Below are 22,792 nucleotides of genomic sequence, written 5' to 3'. Positions count from 1 at the left end.
AAAACATGCCCAACTTAAAGTGCCAACAAATTAAACATTAACTTATCCCAACACATATTTTTCTATGTCTTCATAGTTTTCCACTAACCAGCAGTTTGAAACAATGTGATGATTTGATACCATTCTAAATATTTTATTTTGCTGTACTATATATAAATAACTTACATTGAAATGACTCATTTAAAATATAAAAATTCTAAAACCCTTGGCAATAGTGAGGAAACAAACTCATTGAATAGTATGTCCAATGAATGAAATACTAAACAGTACATACACACAGTACTAAATATATCACTATCAAGTCGGGGAAGAACTATAAAAATGTAATAGCACCTCCAGGTATACTGCAAATCAGAACCAATCATGAGTCTAATACCAGATCGATTATAACTGATATCAGACAGTAAAAGGGAAAAAACAAAATTAAAGTGCAGATTGATTTTAATAACGCAGGCACGGAAGAATATAATAGTGTGTAGGTCAATGTTTACATGCTATTAGAGGTTTTTAACGTGCAAATTAATGACATTAGAAACCCCAAATGCATTTTAACATTATTATAGGCAAGCCAAGTTTTTCTGCTTAAAGAAACTATATAATTTACATGCTTATTGCATATCTGCAGTAAACTGGAATTCTCTGTGGAGATTTAATACTTATACCAAATAGTATCTGCACTGAAGATCATTTAAATTTTTCACATATTTAAAGGCATTACACTTGAGAGTTACAAATATCTTTCTAACTGTCTTAAAGTAATTTGCAGAATTCTAACATATATACTCCTAGATCTCTAAACGTATTTCTTGATTTATTCAGCATTTACATTTCTGCCAGGTAGAGACCTAGTAAGTCTTCTATTCAGGTCTATGTTGTCCAGGAGAGGCAGTTTATGACTTAGGCAAGAAAGCCTTAAAACAGTTTAAAATAAAAATTTAAAAGCTGTGGCACATGAGAGTTGTTAATAACCAGGCTGTGATCTTCGAGCTATTTAAAAACAAAACTCCTAAAGATCTTAAATTCGTATACATAGCTTTATAGAGAAAGACGATAACCAGATTATCATCATCATAAATAATCTGTTTATAATTAAATAAACCACAAATCAGACTTTCCTGGCATGAAATTACTCATGCCAGTGAATTCATTCAGAATTTCAAAGCATATAAACACTTGAGCCTTTTTAAACAAAAATGTCCTGAACAGAATGTACAGGGCCATACTGGTTGTTATTTCTAATGTAACTATGATAAAAAACATTACAAGCATCTAAACAGCTACTACAGAAATGCCCTTTCCCATTTTGTACACTACACACTAGATGTCACAGGCATGTAAATATCTAAAAGCTAAAATGTTAAAGTCTGATTGTGTTGAGGTTTTTCTTTAATAAAGCTACTTATTTTTTGTTAAATGATCCACCTTCTACTCTGCTTTCCAGGTACTTGTCCAACTCTGCCTCCTTCTTCACTGCTTCTGGCGATACTTTGGGTGCATTTGGAAAACAGATCAATATCACACTCATGTTGTCTCGACTTCCCTGGGAAGAAAAAAGTTTGAGAAAACATTTTGGTTTTCGTTTTGCTCTTAGAAGCCTTGAGAGTCTTTACAGCCATGCCAATTATATTTGTTTAAGTAAAAATATATATTGTTTTTAAGGAGGAAAAAATATATACATATGTAGAAGGGGCAACCCTCTATACACATATAGTATATATAGTATACAGTATAATCGACACTCTAAAAGGACAGGAAAGAAAAACTGCATGTTAAATTCCACTGCAGCAATAATTTTAAAAATTCTATAAAACAAAAATATTTCTGAATTTACTGGTGGCCTACTTAACTTGAAGTGATACTTAATGACAAATACACATATACAGACATTAATTTAACAAAATAGAAAATTCTAGTGGTATTCCTTAAACAGTATTTGACATGATAGTTGACAAATTTACATTTAAAATAAATTATAATAAATTGTGGGGCAAATAAATTTAAGTAGACATATGGAATTAGAAAACTTCAGATGTAAAATTTATAAACCAGCTTTTAACTTCCATAATTCAAAAAAATGGACAACTTTTAGAAAGCATATTCACTTCTGAAGACATCTAGGTATTTAAAATGCTATAATTAAAATACTTGGATAGATGTTGGACTCCTCATACTCCCCTTCCTATTAGTAACTGGAATTAACTTTTACATTTAAAATGTTTAACATATAGGAAAATCGACCTTATATCCTTAGTTTAAGCAAACCATACAATTTAATAATAAAAAAATATTGGGGTAAACTGAAGTTAATATGGCAATTAATAAAGTACTGAATGATTTTGAAAACAGAAGAATGCAGAAGAGAAAATGTAGAATCTGGGCCATAATTCACTAATCTCTGAATCTGACAATTCTCTTAAGGAAACGGCTTTTAATGTACCTAACAAGTATTTAATACTCAAGTGCTACAGAATAAACCTAACAAATAGATGCTATTTTTATGCATATACTAAAAGAGACAAAGAACATATGCATCATTGCTCAGTTCTCCCCAAATTCAGAAATTAACAGTGTACACTATTAAGTTGTGGCTCCATTAAGCTATTAATTTTTTTAACTTAAGTGTTGAATGTTTTATAAATTTGGTTTGGTTTGATTATTATATAAAACTGGTTTCTAAATAAGATCAGATTTTAAGGAGAGCTGGCAGTGCGCATATAAAATTACAAAGAATATTTTCTTGACTTTCTATTTCTGCATGTTAAAAAAAAAATCAAATATATAGCCTGAAAAGAGTTGTACATAATCAACATTTGCTTTAAACAATCAAAGACTTAGTCAATGAGCATTACTGACAAAGGAGAACAGTGTGGTAAAGAACACTAAACTTAAGCCAGGACTTAGATTCTAATCTTAGTGCTTCCAGAGAAGTACACTACATAACCCTGTAGAAGTCATTTTTAACACTTCTAGGATAGAGAGCAGCATGTATCCAGTACACACTGTCTTCTAAACTAGGCATTTCATATGTATATATTAGCTCCTTAATTCAGTTTAACAATTCTGAGTTAGACAGTGTTATCTCCATTCAATAGCTGAAGGGAGGTTGAACAATTTGTTCAATACTTTATAGAGTACAAAAGTTACAGCAGTAAGCTTAATTCCAGGTTTGTACAACTCTTAAGTCACAGAGTCTTCTCTCGCTTCAGCTTCCTCTGTAAAATAAAGGTGTGGAGCTAGCTCATCTACATACACAATCTCATTTGATCATCCCAACAACCCCATGAAAGAGGGTATTAATATTTCTTACCTTTCTTACAAATGAATAAACTGATTTTCCAGATAAATAGCTTACCTGAAGTCATACACGGTCACATACCAAGTTATTCTGACTCCACACGCCAGACTATTTCTATTACATCACACCAAGTGATCACTAAATTCTCTTTGTCAGTACTACAGATACATTAGACATAGTCTCAAAGTACTAAATGTACTGAGATATCACATGGTAAAATAAAATATTAAAATTCTAAAATACTTTTCCTTTACAAATACTGAGGCCTAACCTCTCATCACCCTTTTTTAAAAACATTATACTTTGTTTTTACCTTTGACAATATTCTACAATATTAAAAAACTCAAGAAGTCATGCTTACTAAAAGACTAAACACTCAGATTATAACTCTTGCATATTTGGTAACTAAGTGATTTATTTATAAAACATGTTCCTATAGTTTCATAATTGGTGAAAAGTATCCTGCAATTATGCCCAAACCTTATTTCTGAGAACTACCAGGTTCTAAGATGATTAAATACTATAGTAGTAACTGAGATGGCATAAAATCATTTTATCTTAAAAAGAAAAGTCTAGCTACCTTATACAAACAGGTGTCGACTACTTCATTGCAAACTTTCTCAAGGTCATCAGTGACTTCAAGTCTGGATCTTACAAAATCACAGAGCTCTTCATTTCCCATAACATCCCAAATACCATCACATGCAAGGATAATGAACTGATCATCTTCTTCAGATCTTTCAATATCATGGACTTCAGGCTCTGGTGAGACAAGCTGCTCTGTAGGACCTTTTCCATGGACACATTTGTAATCAAAGTCCCCAAGGGCCCTCGATACAGCCAGAGAGCCATTCACACGCTGAATCATTACAGAACCACCTGCATTCTGAATTCGTTCTTTTTCCAGCGGATTACTTGGTTTGTGATCCTGTGTAAAGAAGTGAACTTTCCTGTTCCTACAAAGTAAACCTCTTGAGTCTCCACAGTTAATGAAATAAGTATGTTGAGGAGAAATTAAGACACCCACAGCTGTTGACCCACTTCTATCTGCACCATGCTTCTTCTCTGACATAACTCTCATGTGTTCATCAATCTCCAGAAAACCTGTTCTGATTCCATTCTTTACATTTTCCACAGAAGGCGCTCCTGCAGACCCTTTAAAATCCTGGTTATTGGTGATGTGATCTAATAAATGCTCACAGCAGTATTTGGCAACCTGAGAACCAGCATGCCCATCATATACAGCAAAGAATGACCATGTTTCAAGTCCACTTGGCAAACCAATCACAGCTGTATGTGCATCCTCCATTTCAACTCGCCAGCCTTGCATGCTGCTTAGCCCATATCGCAACCCATTACCCTGCCCCTGGGCATTATGTTTTTCCATCTTTGGCTTGTCTAAAAATGCTCCCATTATGTCTTGATCCTTTAGGTCTGCAAAAGAAAAGAAACAACAGTGTTAATAACTATTTTATAAACGAAATACATATCCAACAACCTTTTTAAGAGTGAAGGAGATACAATGAAAGCTTTCAGTAAGAATTCACAAATCTTGTGATAAGACTCTTTATTGCTGACTTGTAATCTGGAGATTAACAGGAAATAAGTGCAGAAAGACTGATCAGGAACAGCTAAGAATGAACAACAGGCAGAGAGAACTAAAGCATTAGGATAAAAATGGCACATCTGACACTCTTCAAGGCATAACCATATAAGGCAAAAAGACGACCTGGCAGTGGCCATCAACTCAGATAAACTAGGCCACGTGTTGAAGGATGCATTGAATGTGTGACTCTTTTCGGGAATCTCACAAATTATGTGCATATATATCAAAAAAAGCCAAGGGAATTAACAGGACATAACAAAAGCCTACTAATTTCAAAAGTCTTAGTGTAACATTAAAACTTTCTTAAGTTTGATTCCAAATTACCTACTCCATCAACCCTCTGGAAAAAAAAAAAAAAAAAAGTGATATATTCACAAAGCTCCAAATCTGCACTCTTTCCTTTAAGTCTGTGCTCATGTCAGTTTCCCTACCTGGAGTCTCTTACCTCTCCTTCCTATTTATAAAAAAGTATACCCGCCCTGACTGGTGTGGCTCAGATGGTTGGATGTCCTCGTGGAAAGTTAAAGGTCACAGATTTGATTCCTGGTCAGGGCACATGCCTGGGCTATGAGCCTTGTCCACAGTTGGGATACATTCAAGAGGCAATGTATTGATGTTTTTCTCACACATCAATGCTTCTCTCCTCTCTTTCTCCCTCCCCTCCTCTCTAAAAATAAATAAATAGTCTTTAAAAATAAAGGCGTACCGATTCTTTAAAGCCTAGCTCAAATTTTACCTTTTCCATAGGTTTTCAGTCTTTGATACAGGCAATAAGATATTAAATTACCACAAGTGGCCCAGCTTCAATTTTCAAGTTGTAAAGCAATTATACATACAAGGTCTGTCCAGAGGTATCCAGCCACGTAATATGAAAAAGACATTTTTTGAAGATACAAAATACAAGAAACATTGTACACAGGAGAGTGAGGCCTCCGCCCCTACAAGGCGGCACCCAGGTACCTCACACAGTTCTCCCAATGTGCCATCAGCTGCCCCATCATATTTTCCTGAATCTCATCAACGGTCTGAAATCTCTTCCCTTCCAAAGGTGATTTTAGTTTTGGGAAAAACCAGCAGTATCAAGGCACCAAGTCTGGGCTACAGAGGGGCTAAGTCACCTGGGTGATTTGCTGTTTTGCCAAAAAACTGTGCATGAGACATGATGCATGAGTGGGCACATTGTCTGATGAAGCTGTCAATCATCAGCTGCCCATAGCTGCAGCCTTTTGAATTATTGAAATAGTTTCCACAGAGGAATGTTCAAGCTTAATGCAAAATCTGATGGAGATTCATTGCTCTACTCACTCAGTCGTTTTGAACGTGACAGCCACACAGTATACATGCTCACTCAACTGCATCTACCGCCTGACTACTATAGTGAAGGTGTCACTGTTCACACATGCACATTCCAGCCCACTCTCCTTGGCTGCCAGGGTACCTTGAGGCCATGCAAACCATTGTCGTTATATTAACAACGACTGGACTTTTTCCAGACAGACCTTGTACCTATAGCAAAGCTTATATATAAATATAACAAAATTAATCTACTATAATCTACTGATATTCTATTACTCTAGTGGTAACAATATGTATCAGTGTCACTGCACTCTATAACCATTAAGTATAAATTGTAAAGGAGATAAAAGGGTCTATGGACAGCCCTGTGGACAAGCCTAAAAGCTTAGATAATCTAATCTTTCCCAATAACCAAAAGCTAAAACCCCTTATCTGGAATGGGCCCACACAAGGCAGGGAGACAGCTGGTCAGGATTTAGATTGGCCTTTACTTGAGTAATAACATAGGAATGTAGAGGCTTGGGGTCCAAGTCATAAAATGGATCACAACGGAACACAAAGCAATCTGAAAAAAAGAGAGGAAGCTTTAATGAAGATGAAGGGGAGATGGGTAGCCAGGAGTAAAAACAGGAAAAAGTATCTAGATAAATCAGGATACAATTATAAGAATAGGGGATTGATTATGCTGGTGATGTTAAACTCTGAGAAGCTAGGAGAGAAAGGGGAAGAAGAAAAGCCCCTAAGGAAAGAAATAAGTTGACCAGCAACCTCTCCCATTCTTCTTCCAACTAGGATCAAACTTCCAACTAGGCAGAGAAGGCTGGCTGGTTGGTGCATGCAATAATACCCTGCCTACCCCTGTGTCCCTATTATAATTCCACTAATGAAAGGTAAATAACGAAAACTAGCAGTCATTCATTCCTTATACTGGTATTCATCAGATTACTGTTCTGACACCAAGTTGATACACATTATGGCAAGGGTGTTTTGACTGGACAAAGATTAACATGATGACACCTTAATGACAGACAATGTTTAAGAATTCTAAAAGCAAATCTTAGTGTTTTACAAGCATTACCTCACTCATTTAACCCTGGCTGGTTTGGCTCAGTGGATTGAGCGTCGGCCTGCGAGCTAAGTGTCGCTGGTTCGATCTTCCAGTCAGGGCACATCAGAGAAGGAAAACTCTGACTCCAAAAAACCTCCGCTGCCTTGCGGCATACCTCTTCAAGGGAAAGGCTAAGGGAGTAAACCCCGACAGAAAATCCGGAGCCAGAGTCCCTAAGGCGGTTTGACGTTGTAGTCAACACCGGCAACTCCTGCGGCGCACCTGAAGCCAAGCTGTATTGACTTCGTCTTTCCCTTGGACCCTTCAGCTGTGAAGAGAGGGGGGGTCTGCTGCATGGGCAACAGCAGACCCTCCATATCACCCTGCCCAGGCTCTGTAGCTTCAGCTTCACTGGAGAGGACACTCCAGCGTCATTGCAAGATGTCGATTCAACACGGGAGGAGACAAGATACCGTGTCACTCCCGAGTCGGACTGCACAACCATTCTCGGCGGTGCAGATAGACTCTTAAGAAGCTACACCATCGTCTCTCGAGACGGACGGCTGCCGACGACGACCTCACTCATTCTCCTCAACAACAATGAAGATGTCATAGAATATAGGGCTTTGGAGTGGGCAAAATATACCAAGTAAATATAACCAAAAATTAATCAAGGGTTACAGTTTTAATTTCAAACTAAGTGTAAGAAATAAAATAAGAGCCCTGGCTGGTGTGGCTCAGTGGGTTGAGTGCCAGCCTGTGAACCAAAAGGTTCCTGGTTTGATTCCCAGTCAGGGCACAAGCCTGGATTGTGGACCAGGTGCCCATGTGGGAGCGTGCAAGAGTCAACTGATAGACGTAGCTCACACACTTGATCAATGTTTCTCTCATCTTTCTCCCTCCCTTCCCCTCTCTCTAAAAGTAAATAAATTTAAAAAAAAAAGGAAATAAAACAATAAACAAGATGAATGTCTTTAAAAATTGGTATGGGTTTAATCTAAAATTATAATTCAACTTATAAATTTTATGCCAGATAACTCACAGCAAACCTATCAAAAATACTATATGCTGAAATCAAAAGACTATATATTCTATTCAAGCATGCTTAAAACATTAACTAAAAGTCAAGTGTTTATTGGATTTTATATTGGAAAACAAAATCTTTAGAGTTTCCTAACATACTCCCAATCCACCCTGCCCCAGGGACCAAAAAAACAAAAAACAAATTATACAGACCATATTACCTGACTTTAATACAAAAGTAGATACTGGAAACAATAAAAAAAGAAAACTTCAATCATCTGAAAACTGCTTTAAAAGCCATGCTCTAATCAACTATGCACTGAGTTTCTATATTTTTACAATTACAGAATATTTAGAAACAATAATAATGAGAAAAACCTCATATCAAATTCTATGAGACATTATCAAATCTTTTTCAGGAAAACTCACACTTTTTTAGTAAAAAAGGGAAAATCAGTATATTAAATATTCACATTCAGTTCAAGAAGTAAAGAGTACAACCACACACACGCACGCATACACACACACACACACACACACACACACAAGGAAAGCTGAAGGAGTGTATTATGAAAGATAAGGTAAAGACTATAAGTTATATGAGAGAAAAATGAACAAAACCAATAGTTAGCCTAATTGAGAACAACTATTATTAAGATTAGAAACCAAATAGGCTATACTTACCTCACAGATAGAAGGGTGTTTTATTTTTTGTAAAACACACTGTACAATTCTTTGCTAATAAATTTGAAAATATAAAGGAAACTGACAATGTTCTTGGAAACAAGTTACCAAACTTTTTCAAGAACTGACAGCATATAAAGACCTGTAACTCTAGGACAAAATGAGAAAGTTTCATCAAAGAACGGTCCCTTAAAAAAAGCTCCAGGGCTCAGGAAAGAAAAAAAACAAAAGGACTGAAAAACCATTCTGGGTTAAAGAAGACCGAAGTGTAATGTGTGATTGTGGACTGGCTTGTGTATATTTGTGTGTGTAAAGAGAATATGCATGTGCATACACAGAGAGGGGGAAAAAAGTTTACAAATGCTAACAATAGTTGGTCATTTAGGTCAATATGGGACTTCGCTGTACTTTTATTTTCAAATTTTCTATAAATTTCAATTGCTTTCAAAATAAAGTCATTAAAAATAGAAGTGCACTGGGTAAGACAATTTCATAATCAAGATCTTTTAAGCCATAAAAGAACATATAATGCCCAAATTATCTAAAATACCTAAAGAACAAAGAATTTCCCATTTCTTTTCACAAACCTACCATAATCCTGATATAAAGTGACAAAGATAGCACTAAAAAACTTAAAAACACACTCATTAATACAGATGCAAAAAACCCCAAGTAAAACATAAGCATTTATTACAAATCACCAACTAGAGTTCATTTTAGGAATTCAACTATGAGCCAACATTCAGCAACCTATTAATATAAGGCATCTTTTAAAAAGTTCAAAGAAAAAAAAACGTTATAATCATCTCTTCATATGCTAAGAAGTATCTGATAAAATTCATCCTGTAATGTGAAAACATATTTCAAGTTAAACAGAAAGGAGTGATTAGAACAATTCCAAGAAAACAAGGATATCTGCTCTTATCCCTATTAATAGTGATCAATGCAATAAGTCAAGATTTTTTTAAAAACAGACATAAAATTATGAGGTAACATCAAACTATTATTTGCAGATAATGACCAAATGATGGCAAACTCAAAATCTAAAACATTATTAGGAAAAAAATTCAATAACGTTACCTGGCTATATAAATAATAATAATCACTTAAAAACACAAGTATATCTAATTTAAAAATTAACAAGAAATATTCAGTACCTTTAAGAAGAGTGCCTCAGGCCCTGGCCATATCAATTGGTTACAGCATCACCAAGGTTGAAGGTTCAATTGCCAGTCATGGCACATACAAGAATCAACCAGATCAATGCACAAACAAGTGGAACAACAAATCAATGTTTCTCTGTCTCCCCAACCCCAAAATCAATTTAAAAAAATTTTTTTAAAGAGAGTCTCAAGATAAAAGACACAAAGAGTCAATATTGTAAAGACATTTATCCTCCCTCTATTAATCAATAGATTCAATATAATCATAACTAGGTCTTTTTGTTCTCAGATCTATTCCAAAATTCGTATGAAAAAATATTTGAAAATAGACAAAAAGAGTTTTTAAAAAATGAGAATTTACCATGCCTAATACTATAACAATTCAAATTACGGTATTTGAATTGATCAATGGAATATAACTGAGAGTCCACAAAGAGAGCTGAGAGAACAAAACTTCAATAAATGGCGTTAGAACAGCTGGCCTATTATTTCACTCCTGCCATCCTGTGGAGGGTAGCTGAAACACTATCGCACAACCTAAAGTAAGTACCAGGAGATTAAAACACCAGCAAAATAATGGTACCTTAATTCTATATAGTAAAGCTTAATCTCATTTAACAAACGTTCTTCGGGTATTTCATTTTTTTTCCCCAAATATACTTAAGTTAGAACATCTTTAAATCCTCACATCTTACTTTAGTGAAAGGTAGAATTTCTTATAAAACCTGTTAGTTTGCAGTTCACAGGATGACGGTCTCTACATTTCCCCAATTTCAGTAAGGACTAAATTTTTACAGGATTTTCTGGTTAAACAGTCTTTTAATAAAGCTCAATCCTATAGATTACTTAGTTAAATCAATGATTATTCTTAAGCTTCTCCGTCTACAAGGTAATTAGTCTATGACACAGTCATGGAGATTAGGAGTTGACCCACCTGAACTATGCAGGAGTTAGTGTCACTGTTCTCCACATGCAGTTGAAAATCCGAGTATAACTTTGCCTTCCCCCAAACTTAATTACTAATAGCCTACTGCTGACCAGAAGCCTTACCTATAGCATAAAGTCGATTAGCACATATTTTGTAGGTTACATTATATATTGCATTCTTGCAATAAAGTAAACTAGAGAAAAGAATATATCAGAGAAACTATATTTACAGTATTTACTGGAAAAAATTAATATATAAATGGACTCATGCAGTTCAAACTCATGTTGTTTCATGGGTCAAATGTACAGGGTAGGCAAAAGAAGGTTTACAGTTATGAGTACACGATATACATTTATCCTTATACTATTATTTATTACTATATCACTTTCCATCGGAACAATTGTAAACCTACTTTTGCCCACCGCTGTATAGTTCTTTTGTACAGAACAGAATACTTGCTACTGAAACAAAATATATAGATATTTGGTTAACTTGGTTTCCAATACTAAAAATCATTCATTTAAATCAGATATTATATTTTCCATTTAAATCAGGTATATTTTATATGTTAAATAACAAATCTCAGTTGCATAAAAAAAATGGTAGCCTATTGTTCTTTTTAAAAAATGTAACCTATATGTATCATCAGCTCCTTAAAAAACTTATATACAAAATGTTGTATACTAGGTTATATATAATATATCTGATCAAGGAACCGAATACAGGGTTTGAAACATATCATCCAAGGGTTGAATACAGGTACTAACAGTTCCTATTAGTTTGTACTCCTCTTTTCCCAAATTTACAGTTTGCTTATTATAGGATGACTCATTTTAAAGCTCTATTTGGGATTCTGGCTCTCTTGAGGCACTTTTACTGATTGTCCCTAAAATCTCATTAACAATTTTAATCTAACCAGAAGGTCCAAGATTTATCAAACTGAGTAAGATTTTCTTTGGCAGCAGCAACTTCTCAATTAGCAGCCACAGTCTGGCTAATTCTAGACCTCTGAAGCAACCGCTGAATATGGGGCACCCAGAAGAAGATTCTGCCCCTCCAATGAAGAAACTCCAAGGGAACATTGCCTTTTATCTTCTGTGGGACATCTTTGAAGAATCTCAAGGTGAAATGGGTTCCACACTCCGTACTGGTTCAAACCTAAGGATCTTTGAACAACCCCAACGACTACTCCTGACTACAGTTCGGCTTAAAAATGCCTACACAAAGTTCTGGAAAGAAAAAAGGTCAAGGGTACTAACCCCTCATCAAAGAATGAAATGATCATCTGTGCTAACTGACATATCGCTAAGACTCAAAATTCAGAACTGAAAATTTAGGAAATTTCATCTGTCTTCTCAACGTTCTATTACACTATAACATCTTTGCCTTCTATGTCGTCCCTCTAGGTTGTATTCTCTCCTAAGTAGCAGCCGAATTTTATTCTTCCCACAAATTCAGTCTTCCTGCAAATTTTATACCATTTCCATTCCTGCTCTTATCACCCTGTCCCTCCCCAGCCTGAACAGGCTCTTCTATTTTTCATTTCTTGCTTTTAATTCTTCCTCATTCTTGGGTTTAGGGGAATGAGAAGGCAGAGATCAAGCAAGCCAGCTGGCAAAGGGAAATGCGTACTTCAGTGAATTCATGTCAATCTGAGTTTGAGAGGTACAAGAGAAATGGCTGCTACAGCAACATTTGAGGGAAAGCTGGGGCGGGGGGGGGGGTGTGTCGGGTAAGAGGGCTACTAAGCAACCCACAGTGAAAAGCACAACTAGAGGTAAGGACAAATGGTACATATTTCTTGAAGTTTTAATACTAGTGGAAAGCACAAATCTTGGTTTAAACTTGGATTACAGTCTCCCAATTACTGAATAATTTTTCCTGGTCAGAGAAGGAGAAAATAGCCACTATTTAAGCTATAAAAGGAGGCTAAATTATTGACAGCAGGCTGTCTCATGAGATATACAAGATTTTGATAATGGCTAGAAATCACTAATCAAAAAGTTATCTGGATTCTACCTACAGGAAATACCCAAAAGACAAAAACCTAGAGAGACAGAAAGTAGATGAGTGGTTGACAAGGGCTGGGGGAGAGAATAAGGGAATTACTGCTAATAAGATTTCTTTTGGGGGTGATGAAAATATTTGAAAACTAAATTGTAGTAATGGTTGCAAAATTCTGTGACTACACTAAAAACTACTGAGCTATAAATTTTAAATGGGTAAATTTTATGCTGCGTGAGTTATATCTCAATGATGCCAATAAAAAAGATTACTATGGCTTTATACGGTTTTCTGTAGTTTTTTACATAAGAAGGTTTAAAAAGATGCCAATAGATATAGTAATATGTAAAATACTATAGCATAATAGTTTTAAAGATGAAAATTACCTAAAAACTTCTCAGCTACGTAATATTTTTTTAGCTTATAGCTTCAACTAAGTATTTACTTCACTCTTTCAACTTAGTATTTACTTAACCTCCTCCAAGAAACGAAATTTCATCTAAATGAATGCTAATGTAAGACTGATATTGAGTTAAACAAAATCCTAAATTAAATGCCCTAAGTTAAAACCTTAAAACCGAAATTTCAAAAAGCAAACCAAATCCGACCAATTGAACCAACCAAACTAAATCATATAAAGCTCTTCTAAACAGTATTTCCATAAAGTGTGACAGGTCATTTTTTTCTACCAAATATTATTCAAAAACAATTAGTCTTTGCTGAATTAGGTAAACACAAGTATCTAAACCACAGCCAGTTTTTACAGATATTAGCAGCAGTTTCCCTACACAAAGTGTGAGACAGAGCTGCCACTTTTGATGTTTCCTTCATGTTTTATGATTTTTAATATACCATCATCTTCCAGATGTGCCGTGATCTGAATTATACTCTGTAAGGCAGTATTCTTAAATTTCTACAAAAGTATGTACTGTACAATTTTTAAAAGTAAGCGTTAGAAGTACTTAATTGCCTGAAAAATATCTAAGCTAAATTTACTTGGCGGGTTCTAGTGACTATAAAAATTAAATACTGACCTATTTTCACTATCAATTATAGTACAAGCAAATCACTGAAAAGATTTAGAGAGCAGAGAGCTATTTAGTTTTTAAAGTTTTCAAGAATGTTTAGGTATTCACAATCTCAATTTGCCTCATCTGTTAACTATTCGAAATTTCTCAGTTTTGGATAACTTGTGTACAAACTGAGAAGTGGGTTCACTTCTCAGCTTGCTTTAAAAATAAAACTTAATTTATTTACTTTTAGAGGGGGAAGGGAGGGAGAGAGGAAGAGAGACATGAATGAGAGAGAGACAGGGACAGTGAGAGTGAGAGAGAGAGAGAGAGAACGAACGATAGAACGAGAACTGATTGATCATGGTTGCCTCTCGCACACCCCAACTGAGGACCTGGCCCGAAACCCAGGAATGTGCCCTGACTGGGTGTTACAGAAACAGGGGAGTCCAAAAAACCCCCAGAGCTTGCAGGCTGGGGGATGGGGAGAAGGAAGCAGCTTTCATAATGCCTCCACATGCCTGAGGCTGGTGGCTAGTGTCTTTCTTATGCAAAATGACTGTAATGCATCCAAGGCCTCAGGTAGATGGGAGGGGTCTTGGACCAGGGGATGGTAAGGAAAAGGCACAGAGCCTGCGTGAGGTTCTGTGAATGGTCAGAACTGGTTACCACACCCACTGCATCAGAGGACGTAGTCAGGGGTTTAAAAATAAGTGGCAGACATTTTAGCCAGGCTGACCTTGCGGATTTAACTAGGGTCTGACGATGCAGTTTTAAGGAAGGGACTTACCTTGCTTTGAAAAGGAACAGAACTGACCATGTGGATTACAAAAGGACTAACTATGCAGTTTACAAGGAGGCTGAGAATCCACAAGGTTCTGGATTAAAAGCTGGTGGACACCATAACACAATCAGAATTGAATGACTGGCAGCTGCTGGTAAAGCTGAACTGTGTTTGGAAAGTAGGGAAATGGTTTCTTTAACTTTTCTAAAACTAGCCTGGCCTGGTAGAGGGGAGGCAAGGATATGTGTTTATGGGTGTTTTAAACAACAAGACTTAACAGCAGAAATCCGCAAATAATTAGATCTATGTAACTATTAAATAAGCAATTCTTTTTCTTTTCACTAAACTCTGGTATTGAGAGTTATAATTCTGGCGGCAGGCAATTGGGCCCCTAACTAAAGAGCCTGTGGGTTCTGTTTAAATTGGAGCAGCCCAGGGGTTCTGTAACATGGGGACCAAACTGGAGACTTTTTGGTTCCCAGGCCAGCACTCAATCCACTGAACTACACCACCCAGGACTCAGTTTGCTATTTTTTATTATGTGAGGCTTCAGACTCAGACTGACCCACAAAACAATACCCGACTTCCCCAGTCAATTCACCTTTTTCTTTTCTTAAAAATAACTCTTCATACAGAGCATTTAAGTGTTTGCTGATAACCTTGTGTAATTAAGTTGAAAGAAGAGAAAAATAAAACATTAAATATTTAAGATAGGAAAAGGTCACTCACAAAATACATGGAGATTCTAAATATTTGACACATATGAAATGTCCCCACTAGAAAAAGGATAAAAATTTTTTTTCTAAGAGCAGACTTCTGTCCATATAAGCTAATATTCTTACAACAGAATCATTCGCTGAGTCCATCCATGAGGCTTTGTGTGTATGAAAAAGGGTGCTGGGAAAGTAACAGAAAAAGGGTGTTTTGTCTTTTTTGTTTAAGTGAAAATTTCATCTTTCTACTAGCTTAAAATAATACATACACACACAGCCCTGGTTTGGTGGTTCAGTTAGTTGGAGTGTCGTCCCATGCACCAAAAGGCTGCAGGCTTGATCCTGGTAGGGGTGCATACGGGAGGTGGGAGGCAACGGGTCCATGTCTTTCTTTCATCTCCTTCTCCCTCTCTGTCTTTCTCTCCCCCTCTCCCTCTCTCATCAATAAACATATCCTTGGGTGAGGATTAAAAAACAAACAAACAAACAAATGCCCAAACTATCTCCTATACTCGATTAGCCACACTTCAAATGACATGGCCCAAAATGAATTTCTCAACTCCCTACCACTTCTACGCAGTTCTCTGTCTCAGGAAATAGATCTACCATTTAGTCATGAGATCACAGGAATCCTGTGAATGAATTATCTCTCATTTTATATTTTAAGATCCATGAGGGAAGAAATCACACCTTTTTATTCACAGTACTTACCATATCATGACACTTGATTAATATGTAAAACAAGTGAATGACAGCCATCATTGTGATTTCTCCCTTGTCAACAGTTAAGAATTCTTTTCTACCCAGGTATTCCCATAGAAGTTGACCTGCAAACAAACTGTATCATGCCATTTCCACTTTGTTATTCAATTATAGACTATAGATCACACTAGATGGCTCAGTCCTCCGCTGCCTTGCGGCATACCTCTTCAGGGGAAAGGCTAAGGGAGTAAACCCCGACAGAAAATCCGGAGCCGGAGTCCCTAAGGCGGTTTGACGTTGTAGTCAACACCGGCAACTCCTGCGGCGCACCTGAAGCCAAGCTGTATCGACTCCGTCTTTCCCTTGAACCCTTCAGCTGCGAAGAGAGGGGGGGTCTGCTGCATGGGCAACAGCAGACCCTCCATATCACCCTGCCCAGGCTCTGTAGCTTCAGCTTCACTGGAGAGGACACTCCAGCGTCATCGCAAGATGTCGATTCAACATGGGAGGAGACAGATACCGTGTCACTCCCGAGTCGGACTGCACAGCCATTCTCGGCGGTGCAGATAGACTCTTAAGAAGCTACACCATCGTCTCTCGAGACGGACGGCTGCCGACGACGACGACGACGACGACATGGCTCAGTAGGCACTGAGGTACTTACTTATAGTATCAGGAAACATTTATACAGATAAAGAGAATGAAGACAACAGAACACAGGATTAAGCTGTCAATTCTAAGATCAGCCTCTTGATGTCCAAAACAGCCTTACGGACTCTGAGCAAGGATAACATTCTACCGCTTTATAGAAAGTGAAAATTTTATTTACTGCCTATTTACATTCTAAAGCATGATGACATACTTCAAAGATGTTTTCTAAAGCCTGTTAAGTTTTATGATTCTGTTTGCAAAACAAAACCCAAAACTAATATACAGCCTTTCTTTTATCATTATCATTAATATATTCATTCTAAATTTTGGTAACAAAAGTAAGCAAGCAAGCTTCATCTCCTGTAGACAGAATACCAAATTTAATGCAATTTTTACCACTGATGCTGAAGAATAAAGGAGCAATGCTATGAGGCCAAAACATTCATTCAACCTTGGCAATGATTTATGGGTCTAATTCTCTGAAACAGGACGACAGTTCTTGAACATATTCCTTAAATAAAAATTAAGCCACAGATAGCATGACTCAAAACAAAACAAAAAACAAACAAAAAAAAAACCCCAAAACCCTGTTTATCTATGTCCCTGCCTGAGACAGTCATATCACTGATGAATGCAAAGCACCAGCCTAAACTGAAACTGGATTACATATGATCTATGCTCTCTCAAAGTCCACTTTATTTCTGGCTTACACTCGATTTTGTCACGTGATCATCAGAAAATGTGCAGGGAGGCTAAGATTAAACAATCATACATTGAGCATCTGTTTAATACAAATAAAACCTGGTCCCTGCTTTCAAGGAATTTATTTTTCATAAACAACATAAAATGTTACATTTATAGTATAATCTCCATCACAAGACCAATTAGGTAGTTTCTACTTGAGACTATCTTCTTAAACTCACTACACATTTCATTTGAATGAAAGACAATGAAACCATTTATGCCAGTGGGTTGCAAAGTATTTAACATGAATAAATAAGCCTAAAACAAAATTGTGTATGGCTTGTGGTACTAGTTGTATTATAGCTGTATCTTATATCCTTCAATATTATCAATGTAATAGCTCTTGTTGGAAAAACCTAAAGGGAGTTGACATGACATGCAATACTGTACTTTTCAAATTTAGCATACACTTCCACCTCAGAGCCCAACTCAATCACAAGATTCACTTTCTAGGTACAAATGAACTATAGTGGTATCCTTCCTACTCAAACATTTTCTAATCCATCACAACTGCAAACAGATTTTCTTTTAGCAGCAGCAATAAAACTGCAGTGACCTACATATTAATTACTTTGAACAGTCCAATGACATGTGTTAACCTCTGTCTCAATGTCCTCACCTATTAACATGCAGGCAATAATAGTATGTATCCCATACAGATAAGAATATTTAATCAGACAGTACTTGAAAATCTCAATAATGCTACCTATGATTGTTACTAGCTAAAGTCAAGGCTAGAAAAAATGAAGAGGCACACACAAAAAAAATCAAATTTATGATTCTGGTCTCCTTGGTATCATGCTCCAATAAATGGATCTAAGCAGCCACAGACTGCCTACATAAAATTATTCATTTAAAAATTAAAGAAAATTTTATATGTATTTTGTAAATATTGGAAATAGTTTAACAGTTTGATAAGTTTTAAAGTTTAGCTTAGAGGTTTTAATGAACAGACTATTCATATATTAGACATTCGTTTGGTTCATGTTAAACCAGCTGACAGTTGCTAATACAGTGTCTAATTATTGTGATTCCACAATTCCTATCTGTTTCAAAATATGTACAGTTCATAATATTTTCAAATGTTAACCCTGGAAAGAGATGCATGATTATGAATGTCCTGTTAAGCTTCAAAGCCAAAACACAGGAAATTAAAATGAAACCTTTAGGTCCAGAATCAGTTAATCTAATTTTATATACCAACATAAACTCTGCCACATTTCAGATTTGTATACTCTTCACTCTTAAATACCCAGGTTCAGCCAAAATAATAAATAATAATTTAATAAATATCTGCTCCCAGAAAGCTCTTAACTTCTTCCACCACTTCGTACGGCAATCACTCCCACTCAGGTAGATTTTGCCTAATATTAACAAACTATCTGAATGCCTACTATACACAAGGCCCTCTGCTAGGCTTTGGGTATAATAAAGTTATTGTATTTTGCCCTTCAGAATTTTATAATTAAATTGAACACAAAATTAGAATTAAAACACAAATACCTACCTAACTGTAAATTATATGATTAAAGCCATACATATAATAGATCCTGCTAGGAAGTAGGAGAGAGGAAATACTCTGGTGATCAGGAAAGGTTTTGTGGAAGAGGAAATATTAAAAATGAAATCTGTTAAAGGAGAAAACAGAAGGTGAAGAAGGAAGGGCAAGAATTCCAAGTTACTAATTAGCACAAACAAGGATCCACTGAAAGAAAAGTACAGGTTGTATTCCATAGATGGCAAGTGTACCATTTTGGTTGAAACACATCATCAGTCCTGAGGACCAATCATGGAAAGTGTCAAAAGCCAAACAAAGAATTCTAAATTTTATTTTAAAGGCAAAAGAAGTCACTAAGGACAATATATTGAACAGATAAATAATATGATGAAAATAGTATTTTAGGACAAATTTTGTGATGTTTATAGAATGGGGAGGGAGACATAGTACAAGACGCTAGAGGTAAAGACCAGTTAAGAGTTCTGAAATCATGGTTTGGGTATGGGGTAAGAAGACGGAAATTGTTCCAATATAATTCTTCTGCTTTAAGTAACCCAGGACCCACATATACAGCTCTAATGTGTTTTATAAAACTCCCTATTTCTTTTTACAGAAAGAACAAAGTTAATTAGAATAATTTTGTTTTCTTCCTCTCATCTTTTCCTGTAGCAATATTTTCTTGCCTATTTCTAATCTTATGAACTGTTGACTCCTCTTCAAAATACCAACCCTTACTAAGCATTCTAGTCTGAACATTCACCTTTGCTTCAGTGCTTACTTTTTATCCTCTATTTAACTATCTACTCCCACCTAATGATTAACTCCAAACCCATAACTCTTCTCCAGTTTCATGAAGTCCAGTAAATCTACTGGTACTCAACTTTCTCTTACCTCTTAAATTTTAGTCTATTCATATGTAAATTCTATATACCCACAACCTTTACAACCTCTTCTAAAGCCTCTACTCACTCTCTTATAGTTCTACTAGCTTCCAGACTCACAGTTAAAATTTATACTCAAAGATAACGCTCTCATACGACTAAGTCTCCATTCCCCCAGGTATCTCAAGATTTCATATACTCAAATAGCAGCTACCATATTCCTTTGGCACTTTCTTCATGGTAAAAAATATGTCAACTGCTTCAAATAATTATGTCATTTAATCTTCAAGATTACCTTATGATGAGAAGGACGCTGGTAAAAAAAAAAAAAAAAAGATTACCTTATGAAAAAAGCTTTTCCACTTGACAGATAAAGAAAACTAGACTTAAAGAAATCAAGTAGCTTGCCCAAGATCATCCCACTAGAAGTGTTACCTTCTCTCTGTAGCCTTCAATGTGGCTCTACAGTATGTGTATACTCAGAAACATTTCCCTTAGTCCTTCATTAAGGATATCGACCATGTGAGAACATGATTCCATACTTCAACCTGAACAATGATAGTTGAAGACAAAAAATTAGCTCTGCTGACTTCTGAAACTTTGGGAGTGAAGAAATGAACTTAGCTTCTTAAATCTTTTCTGAACGTTTTAGTAAGGACACTTGCATTGAAAGCCTTACCTAAATTTATAATGACTCAATTCTAGGAATATGGATCAGAAGTATTAACATTCAGGTTTTCAAATTTTAATTGGTAGGAACAAGAAGGTTCATCTAATTGGGAAAAATCCACTCAAATACTTTGGAAATAATTTTATATCTGATAATAATTTCACACCTGATCTTGGCATATAACTTCGATACTCTGAGCCTATATTTCTTCATTTGTGAAAGATAACATCATATATTTTACAGGGTTGTGGTGAAAATTACAGTGTGACACAAGTAAGTGGTAATAAATCATGGCTTTATTATTCACTTCTGATCTAAAAGTAGTTTGGTCTCAAAGGATTTTAATTCAAGTGATATTAGCCACAAAAACTCTTAACTACTTTCAAACTGGGTCCTAAATAGGAATGCTACATAAATTTGGTTAATGGATTCCAAACAAATATATTAATAATTATAAAAACTGAAGCTCCCTCCTTTACTGCACATTTTACTTAAGGAATGTTTAAAACATTTCTAATTTTATAAACACAGTATCAAGTCTATTTTATTAATATACACTAATATCCAGTACCTTTCCCTCAGTTTCTCAAAAAAACTCCAAAGTCTATTACATTTTAGATGAAGTTATACTGAAACTCACCTCCCTTAATTATTTTCTCCAGCTCCTCCTATCTGCCTCAGCAAAACAAAAGCTAGGTAAAGAGATTATCCAGGTACTACAGATAGCTAGGACATGCAAAGGTCAAAATCATCAAGGAATGTATCCTGGAAACTCATAGTAAAACATAAAATTGTTACTTGAATAATATGGAATATATTAAATCATCTTTTGATTTAAATATACTTAACCCAAGCTTCTTTCATAAAAGGATCCAGGTGGAAATTCAGAGAATTTACACATTTAGGCTAATAGTGAAATAACAAATAAAGCAACTGAATTTTTAAAATTTTGCATCAGTTACTTCAGATGGAAAACAACATATTCTGTCACAAACTTACTATACAAGGTATAGGAAGACACAAATTTTTATCTTGATCCCTCATAACACCTTCCCCCTCCCCCAAGGGCCACACCTTGTTTTCTCTTCTTGCTTAACCCTTATAGGATCCCACTTGAGCTTTCTTACATGGCTGCCTCCTTCCTCTGACTCTTATTAAGGACAGAAAGTAGTGAAGAGTAACATTCATTATCAAGTCATGTTTATGCCCTTATTTACATACTTATATCTATCAATAAACACTGTGACACTTGGGAAGGTAGGGAAAGAGTAACATTCAGGGTAAGGTGCTCAAAAAAGAGTTAATCATTTGGGGTGATCATCAAAATATCACTTTATAATTAACTATTTCTACATGGTCACAGACTTAGACCTTAAGAAATTAATCCAGCTCTCAGGGATAACAGGATCCCTGTGGGCATGTATCAGTCTTTACTTACTTTTAAATCATGAAGTAAACAAACATTCATAGTTAAACCAGAATCAGTTACACTATTAGCCATTATAATAAATAAATAGTCTAGGTATAATGTAAAAATTTAAAGATTAGATTTTTGGTAACTGCTTAGCAATATTTACCATATGACAACATGATGTTGCTATAGACTCCTTTGGGGAAAAAAATTAGGTATTAGGGAACAAATTTTCAAACAAAGGTTTATTAACAAGATAAGTAAGACTCAACCAGAACTGACAGAAAAAACTTCATAATGTGTTCCTGTAATACCCTTCACATCAAACTACCAAGGGCCACTGATTGTTCAAACCTGTGGTCTCAGTCACCCATTGTCTCCTGTGCAATCTCCATCCCCCTTCCTCCCTACAGTTTCCCTAGACTTCCCTATCCTAATAGAAAGTCAATAAAAGCTACCTACTGGAATATTTTTCCTAAAGAGCAATCACCAGCTTAAAATTTCTGAAAATAAGACAAAACCCAGACAGAAAACCAGGTTTAGAATGCTGAAACATCAAAGTACACACTAGGCATTTGGTCAAAAGCATATTGAACAAGATAATAAAAAAATTTAACTTGACAGTATATTTGATAATATAATCTATGGCTTTGGCTTTACTGACTTGTAAGCTGGGACTCA

At 35.7% G+C, this 22,792-nt stretch overlaps 1 protein-coding gene across 5 annotated transcripts in view; it reads right to left on the bottom strand.

Annotated features, from left to right (window-relative positions):
* Positions 1-22,792, bottom strand: part of PPM1A (protein phosphatase, Mg2+/Mn2+ dependent 1A) — a 32,105-nt gene that overhangs the window by 6,409 nt on the left and 2,904 nt on the right. For 4 of the 5 annotated variants that reach the window (XR_016509835.1, XR_016509836.1, XR_016509834.1 and 1 more), the window contains 2 exons: positions 3,876-4,729; positions 1,423-1,540 (listed from right to left, as the gene is read on the bottom strand). Coding sequence is in view for 1 of the 5 variants with exons in the window: in XM_090270952.1 (XP_090127078.1) it covers positions 1,423-1,540; positions 3,876-4,709 (952 nt within the window). In the remaining 4 variants the exon portion in view is untranslated. Of the gene's footprint in view, positions 1-1,422; positions 1,541-3,875; positions 4,730-5,346; positions 5,565-22,792 lie in introns of those variants that run through there. The other variant, XR_016509837.1, reaches the window with a different exon arrangement.

The sequence above is a fragment of the Furipterus horrens genome, unplaced genomic scaffold, assembly GCF_987537825.1.
Source record: "Furipterus horrens unplaced genomic scaffold, mFurHor1.1.pri manual_scaffold_3, whole genome shotgun sequence".
In the NCBI taxonomy this organism is placed as follows: domain Eukaryota; kingdom Metazoa; phylum Chordata; class Mammalia; order Chiroptera; family Furipteridae; genus Furipterus; species Furipterus horrens.
This window is presented reverse-complemented; position numbering and strand designations above follow the sequence as displayed.